This window comes from Sinocyclocheilus rhinocerous, unplaced genomic scaffold (assembly GCF_001515625.1).
Source record: "Sinocyclocheilus rhinocerous isolate Xijiao unplaced genomic scaffold, SAMN03320098_v1.1 scaffold1233, whole genome shotgun sequence".
In the NCBI taxonomy this organism is placed as follows: domain Eukaryota; kingdom Metazoa; phylum Chordata; class Actinopteri; order Cypriniformes; family Cyprinidae; genus Sinocyclocheilus; species Sinocyclocheilus rhinocerous.
This window is the reverse complement of record NW_015639524.1, coordinates 532,759-544,815: the sequence shown is the minus strand read 5'-3', so window position 1 is coordinate 544,815 and position 12,057 is coordinate 532,759. Positions and strand designations below refer to the sequence as shown.

General features: G+C 35.0%; 1 protein-coding gene and 1 long non-coding RNA gene across 6 annotated transcripts in view; one reads left to right on the top strand and one right to left on the bottom strand.

The window, feature by feature from the left end:
• LOC107751349 (uncharacterized) lies at positions 1–3,478 on the bottom strand. The gene is made up of 3 exons (XR_001641233.1): positions 3,078–3,478; positions 1,061–1,161; positions 1–90 (listed from the first exon to the last, which is right to left on the bottom strand). It is a non-coding gene; the product is annotated as an uncharacterized LOC107751349 (long non-coding RNA).
• Positions 3,479–6,572: 3,094 nt separating this feature from the next.
• LOC107751333 (choline transporter-like protein 1) overlaps positions 6,573–12,057 on the top strand; it is a 31,077-nt gene continuing 25,592 nt past the window's right edge. Inside the window, exons 1-2 of one of the 5 annotated variants that reach the window (XM_016567016.1) lie at positions 6,573–6,673; positions 10,507–10,596. In XM_016567016.1, the coding sequence (XP_016422502.1) occupies positions 6,614–6,673; positions 10,507–10,596 (150 nt within the window). In that variant the 5' untranslated portion in view covers positions 6,573–6,613. Of the gene's footprint in view, positions 6,674–9,165; positions 9,546–10,506; positions 10,597–12,057 lie in introns of those variants that run through there. The other 4 variants (XM_016567019.1, XM_016567018.1, XM_016567015.1 and 1 more) reach the window with 4 other exon arrangements.

The window sequence follows — 12,057 nt, the reverse complement described above, 5'->3', positions numbered from 1 at the left end:
ATGTTGCTCATAAGGCGGGTAGTTCAACCTCACAGCGATCAGAATGAAGAAAATAAAGAGAGGCCACACAATCTCCGTCAGCAGTTGGAGCTGCACAAGTCAAACACACGAGGACAAAAACAGTCAGCATTTTCTGTAAAGTGCAGACACTGGAGACCATCTTTGGCCCCGGTGAAACATGACTAATAGAGCTCTCAAGAAAAAAGCTCTCAAGTCTCTAATGTCTAAGGTATGAGCTTCTGGTGTGGAATGTCATCAAGGGCAGGTTTTTATTAACAACATTTATTATTAATACATGACAGGGTATCGATCAGTTCCTCCAGATATAGTACAACAGCAGACAGGATCATCCACTGGGAACATGGCCTGTCTACATAGACCCAGTTGGGAATGAAAGTAGTCTGACCACTCATTCTCCATGTAGCACTTTTGTGGGGTTATGCTTATTTATTTTAAACCAAAGAAATGCAAATGCATCAGTATTGAACTGTTTCAAACCATTAAACAATACAAAATTAAATTAAAGCACTTTTTCATACAAGATTTTAAAAGTACCAGGTTCTACCATGTTATGTTGACATGTACTATGAAACAACCATGGAAGTACCTTTTAAATGCACACACTTCAGTACCATTGTATACATCAAAATACAATAGTATGGTACAACCAAAGTGCTTTTTGTAATGGTTTAAAGAGTAAAATACCCTATTTTGAGGAGATGGCCACATAAATACGATTTGCATGTAGATTGACCTGAAAATCATAATATAGCAGCATTCTGTATTGAAATGATTTTAAAATGATTCAATATATGGGTTGTTATGGAAAGTAAACAGCTTGAGATTCTAGAACTGCATTATAAGGAATAAATAAATTTAAATCTAAAATGACTAAAATGATATCTGAAATAATCTCCAGTGGCATAATGTTGATCTCAAATAGCAGTATGATTTTAAATGAGTTATAACAATTACAAATTTTACTTTACTTATTAGTAAACCATTATGAGTGACATGTTATGCATAAAATGATTTTTGATACTAAATCTGATGTCCTTACCGTTTGTCTCCTTCTGTAGGTGAAGTTCTTCCACAGCAGCAGACCCAGCTGAGTGGAGACAGACATCTTCACTCTGGTCCCTTTTCACTCTCAGCTCTCAACTGCAGTGACACAACGGAGACATGCGATGTAAAAAAAAGGCATCCAGCCACGACCAACAGAACAGCTCAAAAGTCCAGGACAAAGTGCAGCCCTCCTATCTGAATCTCTGCTGCTCGCTCATGTCTTCCCTTTTCATCTCTCCTCTTCTGCCCCAGTTTTAGGGAAGGCCAGCCTTTTCTTTTTCCCAGAATTCCTGAAAGTGGTGGACCTTGTAGTGTCAGAGAATCATCAAGCAAGGTTTTTCACAGGCCATTAGGGTCTCTGGGGTTAGGGTTAGGATTTGCTGGAAGTCAGGGAGTTAATCTGTGTCCTTGCTCTATGTTAACGACGCTTTTCAAATGTGAAAAAGGTCCAGACATTCTTGAGTGATCTTCATCTAACGCTTACATTGTTCTCACTGTCTGACCCTTTCAGTGATTTAATCAGGTAGCCCAAAACAGAAATGATCAGATTTGTGATGAGCTTGGATGGAAACAAAACTTAAGCCTGTAAAACCTGACATATGAAAGAATACTATAAAACACTTTTTTTTTAATGGAGTTTTTACAATTATTCTAAAAGGCCTTTTGCTAAACTGTCAATTAGATGTAGATTTTGTACAACAGGTATTTTTTTTAGCAAAAATTTGATCATGCTGATAAATTAGAGTCCTTAAAATGATCAACAACTATTAAATATGATACAATAGGTTTTATAGGGTTAATCACCACAGTCCAAGGGTAAAAAATAAATAAATAAATAAAATATCGTAAATATCTCAGGAATACACAGCAATATCAATTGGACAAAGTCGTAAAAAATTTTTTTTTTAAAATTCCAAAAGTAAAGTCGAAAAATAAAGCCGAAAATAAATAATTGTCAGTGTCTGAAACGATATTTACACCTGCACCCTTCATCACACTGCCCAATGTTCCTGTTGGCCCTTACAAAACCCCAGCACCAGTGACTTTTGGGAATGTTTAGGTTATTCTATATCAACATGCACAGATCAGGAGAGAACATGACTGTACCCGTATAGCTTTCTATGCGTTTTTATATATAAATCCTTCTTCTGGTCATTAACTTGATTCCAGGCGTTTCCCATTATGTTCAGCTGAAATGCATGAAAGCAGAGAATTCAGACTTCACTGCTTTTCTTTCTCAGCTACTTGCACATGTTATGTCTTCCACTATTACAGACGCAGGTGGTATAAGCTTTCATTTATAGGTAAATACATTCAGTGTACAAAATGTGTCCTTTTTTTTAAACATCCGTTTCCAACTATTTAGCTTGGCACAGTAATCTCTGTCATTTCTACTTGATTGTATAGAGTAGATTTTCAACTCAAATTTCCTGAAGTAGTCAAACGCGAAGGTAACTTTTACTGCAAGCTGTGGATTTGTCATCACTTTGATTTTCCTTTAACGCACTTTAACTTAGGGTTGCGTGTTTGTACAGTTTTTATTTATTTATTTATTTTTAACACATTGAGACCTGAACCTTCGCCTGGTTCATTGTTCTAATGTTGCTGTTCTCATACAGCACGTATGATCTTTCTGTCCGTCGATAAAGAATCACACGTTGTCATCTTTTGCTATTTGGTGTTATTATTGCTTTTTAAAAAAAAAAACAAAAAAAAAAACAGGTTTTATTTCTGAAGCTTTACAGCTGTTCTTAAGTTAAATAACAACTGCGTGTTGCACAATTTCATATGAAGTGCTACTTCAATGAAAAGAAACTTGGTGCCATTGGATTGAACTTTCATTTAATGATTTCCTTTGACAACTTTGACTCTCTCGTCATAAACACTGAAATATTGTTATGGCATTTGTATTGTTTTTAATAATACGCCACCTGAAACGTTGCGTTTGTCGTTCATTCTCTACAGAAACAAATTAACGATGTTAAAGAAAACGAAGCATAAATGTATCTTACCTGACAGCTGATGACCTTTGATGGACATTCGCTGTAATCCCAATGAATCAGATGTATATTCGTCCTTCTAGACTCTCGTGTGAAGGAGCATCTGAAGGTTCTGAAGAGCTTTTATAGCGCATCCGCTCTGAGCGCCGGGGTTACTGTCGGTCATCCAGTCTGCTGCACATTTTAACTGGGTCTGGATCAACACGTGGAGCCCAAAACAGCTCTTAAACGGCATAACTGCAAACATCTGCTGACAAACGAGTGCCATGAAAACAACACAGGGATGAAACATGCCTCTTCTACTGGTGTTTTTGGCAAAAAATGACATTTTGTTTGCTTTATAATGGCCATAAATGACAAAATCTTATGCAGTCTGGGGATCTTAAAAACAGGCAGTCTGGCATATTACAACACTTGGCACATTCCCTTTCCCTTTTCACTCCATTAGGAGCTATTTCTTTGGATAGAGTTGATGGGATGAAATAAGCAACCATGCTTTGCAATATAAAGTCTTTGAATGCAAAAAGGACCATAATCTGCAAAGAAAATAGTAAATAAAATAAATTATATATATAATATTATTATACCACCACTCAATTCTGATGTTTTTACACACACACACACACACACACACACACAGACACACACACACACACAGATAGATAGATAGATAGATAGATAGATAGATGAACAATGGTCATCTTCAACTTGACTGACTCAATTTCCAGGCATTAGGAATGCCTTCTAAAACACCTGCAAGACCTCTCATGGTGGCCAGGTAGGCTATGTATTTATTTATTTAATTTTTTTGGTGGCTTTTCTTGGTGAATGTAGGCGGGGACCTCGGACTAGACCAGAATAGGATTTATTGAGCTATTTGAAACCTACCTTTATATTCTTAATCCTTTAATCCTTATCAGGGAACTATTTTCCATAAACCAATTGAGTAAATTCAGGTACAAACTGATTACAATCTTGTGCCATAGCATATGCCAAGACGTAATTTCTCCGTGTTTGGTGTTTGTGTTGGTGTTGCAATATAGATGCAACTGACATTGTGAAAGCTAGTGAAATTCTGGAAAATCCTGGACCTATAGTGTCAATCCAGATCCGCTATGCTGGCATTGTGAGAAACACAAACATGTCACCTTAATTTTTTAGAAATGCTGCTGAGCTCAGTATCCAAATTTACCAACAGTCTACGTTCCAGTGATATCTTCATTTCTAGGGGCAGGGATGGTATTTCATAATACTAGCAGAACAAATTAGACAATTTAATTTGCATTCAGTTCATATATGACAATCCTAAAATGATTTCTTAGTACACAGTCCGATCTAGAAGACTATAAAAACAGCTCCAGTCAAACAGCCAATGACCTTAAGTAACCTTTCTGTGATCTCACTTTCTGGAGGAAGGGTCAGCTGATATTACCACTTCAAGTAGTGCTTTTGCTGCAGTACACCTACTGGCACATACAGTCCACCACTGTCAGTTCCTCTGCTACAGGAAGTCATGAAATATTTCTGAAATTTTTAGTGGACGAGGCTGAGAAAATAATGGAAAGCATATTTCTAAAACCCCAGGAACACATGCTCTACACTTGCTACCGTTAATAAACTTATTATAAAATGTTGCCAATGTCATAATTCACCAGATGAAGTCGGTTTGGTTTCATTTTGGATACACTGGCTTCGATAACAAGTTCAGATGCTATTGTAAAAATAATTTTTCATGGTGTATGTCTTCTTTGGACAGTTATGCATTTTAGGCTGGCCTCAGCTACTTTTTTTCTGTTGTTTGTTCTGTTGGAAATTTGTTATATATCAAAAAGTTTTTTTTTAAGTTGCAGTTATTTATTAATTAAAAAACTTTTTTTTTTTTTTTTTGAGTTTCAGATTTAATTCAATCTGTTACTTGCCATAACACATTGTGGAGTGCAGGGTGGATCTACAGAGAACGGTCAAAGCAATGCAAATACACACATATATATAATAAGGACTATATAGAGCCAGTCAATAGGAAAATAAAACCAAAACCCAGATATTTTAGGCAATTTAGAAATCCTTTTTTTCTGTCCAACGTAATAAAACAAATTAATATATTATCTTGTTATTCAATTTTATTTATAATCATACAAATTGCTTAAATTGTGATGCTTAAATTTGAGGATGTTATGTAAGTTTCTTATAAGTTGCTATAGAGAGGTTGGCAAGCAATTTAGTTTCTTAATGATTTGGTTCATTCCTCAGCTCTGAGGTCAATGTGTCCTGCAGGGGAAATACCGGCAGCACTGATGCTTTCTTGAAAAAGAAACATGGAAGGCTAGAAGCAGAGAGCTTGAATGTTAATATGAAACATAAATATCACATTAGTCTTTGTCAGAAATAGAGTAAAGGTTCTTATGGAACAATAATTACACCTAAGCTGACAATGGACTAATAAACAAGGAAAACACAGCAAACATGTTGTCTTGGTAAGTGTGTGACAGACACATCAATGCTGTTTCATCACATTTAAGGGGAAAGTTCAGGCTATGGGTTTAAGGAGTAACAGGCTGGTTTTGTTTATAAGAGCAAAACAGCCTCCTAGATATTGTAGAGACTTCAAAATCTATTCTAAAAATTTATAATTTCTGCATAATACGTTGAGACATTTGCTAAAACTGCTGAACACTGCATAAAGAGTAAACTGAATGTTTCACCCAGCTGTGAGGGATAATGATGGTCATGACCCTTATATTTACAGTACCAAGCACGGAGAGAGAGATAATAAGAACTTCACATACTGACATTGACTACGTACCAGCAGAATGAAACAATGAATAAAAGACAAACAGATTTGAATTAACATTAAGCTGTGGAGAATGAGGTTTAAGAAACAGTTTTGTGAATTTTATTATTTAATGATGTACAATATACTCATTAAATAATACAATTCTCAGTCCAAAATTCTGAGATCACACTGAAAAAAAAAATTTGTTACATTTTATTCATATTTTAGAAACATTATGATATAACATGATAAAATATTTATTATTAAGACAACAAATAAAGCTATTAAATGAGAAAAAAAGGAAAATGGACGCATTTTCAGATTTTTGGACTCCATTGTATATTTAAATAATAAATTCGAAATATAATGACTGATACATATTAAACGTATAACTATTCTGACGTGTGGTTGTTAAAGCAATCCAAGTAGAAAGGGTTAGTTTTGAGTAATACTGTATTTGTTGTATATGACCTCCCTCTAGTGGACAGACACATTAAAGCACATTCAGTTTTGACAATAAAATCACTTTTGTTGTTTACAGTAATGTGGGAGTATTTTCTCCCTCTTTTTATTCTCTCTTTCTTTCTCTTTTTCTCACTATCTTTCTCCGTGACACACGCACACAATAACTCACTATGTTCACTCTCTCCCTGGTACTACAGAGAACAATGGAACAATGTAGCTCTTCTGTGATCCAGTGATCCAGGCTGGCGTCTCTGAGCTGAGGCTCTACTCCTCACAAGACTGCGCGCTGTGATGCTGCACACCGCCGAAGATGAGCGAGGTGAGACGGTCAACATCAAGCTCCTATCGGCCGAGGTCCAGCTGGATAAAGGTGGGACATTATCTTAATACGAATCAACAGATTGACGAGTTTAGAACAGGCAAAAAATAAAAGTGCGACTTCTAAAATTAAACAAAATAGAAAAAAAGAATAGGATTTCTTTCTGGTTTTGGCTCGTTTTTTCTTGAAGGAATGTCTGTCCCTTACACTCTAAAACAAATATTTATTTACATCTGTTTCACCTGTTACAATACAGAAATGTAATTAAAGTGTATTTCAAACTTTAAAATTGATTTAAACTTTAAAGCTTGTTGTGACTTGCAGCACTTTGATTTAACTTTTCTAAAGGCATCAAGTATTTTATTAAGTATTTCAACTTTATTAAAAGTTTAATTTTCAAGTTTGTTTGGTGACATTTTTAAAGTATTGAATACTTTAGAGTTTGAGACTCTAGAGATGAGAGTTTTCAGGAGTTCTTAAGCTGTTCTTATAGACACTATCAATTATTGTAGTAATTTACTATTATTCTAGTACTGTTTATTGATGTTCAAAAAGCTCCAGTTAAAGTGTAAGAGGAGTTTGGGTGGGAATAGAATTCCTGTGTAAATGTGTGTGCTGTAGTGTAGTTTTTACAGTGACTAGCACACAGCGGTGACGCAGACTCCCAACAGGGTGGTGATGATGACCATATGGACTGGCGTTTGTGCTGCTCTTAGTGGTCAAGCAAACAGTGACCGTTTGATCCTGTTTTTATAGAAATCTGTATGAATATGCATCGAGGTCTGCTAGGTCTTGCCAAAACCAAATCTTTCTTAAAGGGATAGTTCACACAAAAATGAAAATTTTGTCATAATTTACTGGGTGAATTATTCCTTTAAACTATATTTAATTTGTTTAAATTATTTCATGTTTATATCACCAGAAGATAGTAATGTTTATGAGTAAATACCTTATGAAACTATAGCAACTTTAGTTTCCATCAGAAATACCATATTTACTACAGTTATTGTTAGGGCAAATGTGTTTACAGAATTAACAATAACTGTAGTTTCAACACATTTTGACCAGTGAATTTCCATGATTTTTCTCATGACCTTTCCACACTTTGAAAGTGAAAGGATATTTGAAGCCCTGTTTGGGAGTCTTAGATCACAGCGCACTGGTTGAACCCACTAGTTCTTTTTCTAAATGGGCAGTTTTCTGAGAAACATAAAAATGGAGCCCATACATTCCTGCAAGAACTGTGAAAAAGACTGTGAATGGTTCCTCCAGTGACATCAACACCACTTGGAAAATGTAATGAAGTTCCTTGTATACACAACAGGATACTTTGTACAAAAAGATAGTTTATTCATCGGAACAGATTTGGCTGCATGTTTGTAAGAAACAAATTAATCTTTAAGACGTTTTAACTTAAACTCAAAATATCCCTAATGCATAATAACACTTAATTAAAAATTCTAATAAAAAAAAAAAAAAAAAAAAAAAAAAAACATCCCCTGGTGTCCTTTCACATCAAAATCCTATGATATATTTGTTTATAACTGTCTTGGACTGTTTTAGCTTGTAAACAGTGCTTGATCTGTGAATATTTCTCTCTTGATTCAGACGAGATGACTTTTTACTGGGGAAAGCAATATTATGGAAAGACAACTCATATTTTAGCCAGAAGCAACGTTTTGAAGTTAAAAACGTCTTAATGATGAATTTTATTTCTTACAAACAAGCAACTTTTTGCTTCACAAGATGTTCATTGATGGACTGGAGTCATGTGGATTCCTTGTGGATTATTGTGATGATTTTTATCAGCAGTTTCGACTCTCATTCTGACGGCACCCATTCACATCAGAGGGGCCACTGGTGAGCAAGTGAAATCTGCTCCGAAGAAAAAAACTTTTCAGAAAATATTTTTTGGGTGAACTATTCCTTTATAGTATCATTTTTACTGATTAATTTTCTACTTATTTGTGATTACATTCACTCACATTTCAAAGCTAAACCACTATAAACATTTCAATGACTTTTATGGGTTATTTTCTACAGTTTTTCCAAGTCTGGAAAACACAATTTTAGTATTCCCCTCTCCATGTTTTCAATCGGCTGTGGGAACCTGTAATAGCTTAACATATGGTTAAAACAACAATTATCACTCTAAATTATTTTGACATTTTATTGGTGCTTAAAGTCAGAAATATTGACATATAGCTTTGCACAATCTTTCATTACTTTTTAATAACAAGCAGTGAAGCGATTCTGTTTAGAATGTGGTTGTTGACAAGGCACTAAATAAATATTAATGAAATACAATTAAAACACTTGTTACAAGATCCAGGGGGCGAGGTTGGATCCAGATCCAACTCCTCCCACCTTACATATATCTAAACCTACCCGTCTCCACCCCCTGATCCCTAAACCCACCCCTAAACCTACCCATCGTCACCCCTAAACCTACCATCTCCACCCCCTAGATGTGGATCCAACCCCGCCCCCTGGATCTTTGTTCTGCAGTGAGGGGCTACTGGAAATTCCAGAATGTAACCACAGCCATTTAAAGTTCCCGGGTTCCTCCAGCGTCCCTACATTCAGCGCGCACTCTGCCTCGTCCAGCTCGTGCTGTGAATGGACGGCTGCCGTTCTTTTCCGGCTACACCTGCTCATCCCACCAGGAAGTGCTGGGCGATAAATCCTAAAGTAATAATCCCTTTTACCTGGAGCGAGAGGAGCTAACAAACATTATTATGCAGTGTATCCGGGGAAAGCCCTCCGATTAGATTCATGCGATCGACGCGCACGATTAATGCAGGGTAAAAAACACACCGTCAACTCCCTGCAAGTTGGGGTTATTGTTTTCCTGCGGTGTAGCGTTTAGTTTTTTTGCGGTCCTAACCTCCCTCCGGCAATGGGATGCTGTGGAAGCGCAGAGGTAAGCGACGCTGCCCGCAACAATACGTGATAGAATGTATCGAATCTCGCCCGGATGTGTTGATACATTGTTGCTGGCGCTGTGATACATTGTTTCACGGCTGATCGCCTTTGACGGGCCAATGAAGTGCTGTACTGTCGCTTGCACTGCATGTAATCCTATTATTATGTCCTATGCGATCGGACATAGCGATGAATGCATTTGACTATGACATTTATGTGATGATTTCGCCTTTGCATCAAAATACAAGGCGTTAGACCGTTGTCTTTTTTTTTTTTTTTGCTACATATCATCATAGTGTAGTGTGTTAGTAAACACATTTACAGGCACTGCTGTCCTCTTACAACACACAGGTTACACAAAGGATGCTATTTATAAATGGTTATCAATTGTGGTCGGTGCTTGTTATGTAAAATTGATTTTTGAATATGCACGTTTTGACAGGTTACATTTGAAAGGCCGTATATGAAAGTACTGTTTATCATTTGCAGCATGTTAACTAGTTATGTAAAGAAGAAATTGACTTTCTGTCTTTTTGAATTGTTTTTTGATGATTATTTTTTAGATCTAAGTGTTTTAGAACCAATATGTCAAACATGGTGACACAGTAATATATTTATTATCCATTACTGATCTCTGAAGGTATAGATTATAATAAATATAATAATAACCAAATAATAATAAATAACTTATGTAAACATATTTATTTACTAAGGTTTTTTGTCTATTGAATGAGCAATGGTTTAATAGCAGTGTTATTTTAAAAGACTTACCAAAATTGCACAATATTTCAGTAAACTCTATGTTTCTGCATCTTAGAACCAATTAAGTGAAAAAGTATTAATATAGGATTACAGTATTGATTATCAGTTTATCTTTAATGGGCAGGCAAGCTATTTAAATCAAATGATAATCAGTTTAAGCATGACTGAACATAAAGTATTGTGTCTTTGTTTTTCAGAGGCCAAAAAGAGAATGGAAACCTTTGGAGGACCGAAGCTGCACGGATCTGCCATGGTTCCTGTTATTTACATTGTTCCTTGTGGGAATGGTAAGTCAACAGTTCACCTTATTCATAATTTTTAGACAGTATTATGTTTATATATGCATGTTATGAAAGTACTTCTGGTCACACTGTGTAATATGGTGTTCATGTTACTTTGTATTTACATATACAGGTACTAAGTAATTTTGTCATGACTGAACATAAAGTATTGTGTCTTTGTTTTTCAGAGGCCAAAAAGAGAATGGAAACCTTTGGAGGACCGAAGCTGCACGGATCTGCCATGGTTCCTGTTATTTACATTGTTCCTTGTGGGAATGGTAAGTCAACAGTTCACCTTATTCATAATTTTTAGACAGTATTATGTTTATATATGCATGTTATGAAAGTACTTCTGGTTACACTGTGTAATATGGTGTTCATGTTACTTTGTATTTACATATACAGGTACTAAGTAATTTTGTTATATATATACTAATGGTGATTTTTATAGTTCTAATTGGTCAGTTTTGGTATTCAACAGTCAGATGTTAATGAAAGGTGTCCAGGGCAACACTGTATAATTGTATTTCATATTCATGCATTTGTTTATTTATTATTATAAAAAGCAAGACAATGTACATGCATCACAAAGAGAGGTAAATCAGGACTGTGATGTGAAGCAGACGTAGAGTTCACGATTCTTGGACAATCTGTGGCCTTTTTCTTATCTCACAATAAAACAATAAAATAAATAACTTAAAAAAGCCTAAAAACAATAACTAAAATTGTGATATGGCTTAGTGTGATTTAATTAAATAAGTAAATGTGCCGTGTGTTTTTGAGTGTTCTTACACATGAGCAGCTCATTATACGCTGGTGTTTGCAGCGTCTCAGAGTGGCTTGTTTTTGCAGAAAATGCTCCTCGTGAAATTATTATTGCATGAGGTCTGAGTTTGAGTTGCTTTAACATGGATTTGGAAAGACAACATGCAGCAACCATCTTCCCATAGTTGTAATGATAAGCGCTTATCAACAAAAGAGAAGCTTTAAAAATAAAAATAAAAAATGTTCCATGGATTATTGTTTGAAAATGAAGAAATTAAGGCATCCATAAATATTAATATTGTAATTTTACAGTTGTAATATAAAATAAAATAATAATAATTTTTTTTTTTTTACTTACAACAATAATATTTCATATTTAGTTTTTATTTAGTAATTTTTAATATTTTTATTTAGTAGTAGTAGTAGTAGCAGCAGCAGCAGTAATAATAATAATAATAATAATAATAATAATTTATTATTACTATTGTTATTATTATTTTTATAGCCATTTTGACATATAATCTCTACATTTTAGTCAAATTATGCAGCCATACAAACAAGCACAGCAAATTTGGAATAAAAAAACAACAAAAAAAACTTATTTTTATATAAAAAAAGCACAATTGGATCCCCCCCCCATGCAATCATGCAGCTCTAATTAAAGCCCATTTATTTAGTTAGTTAGCTAGTTTGGCATATAAT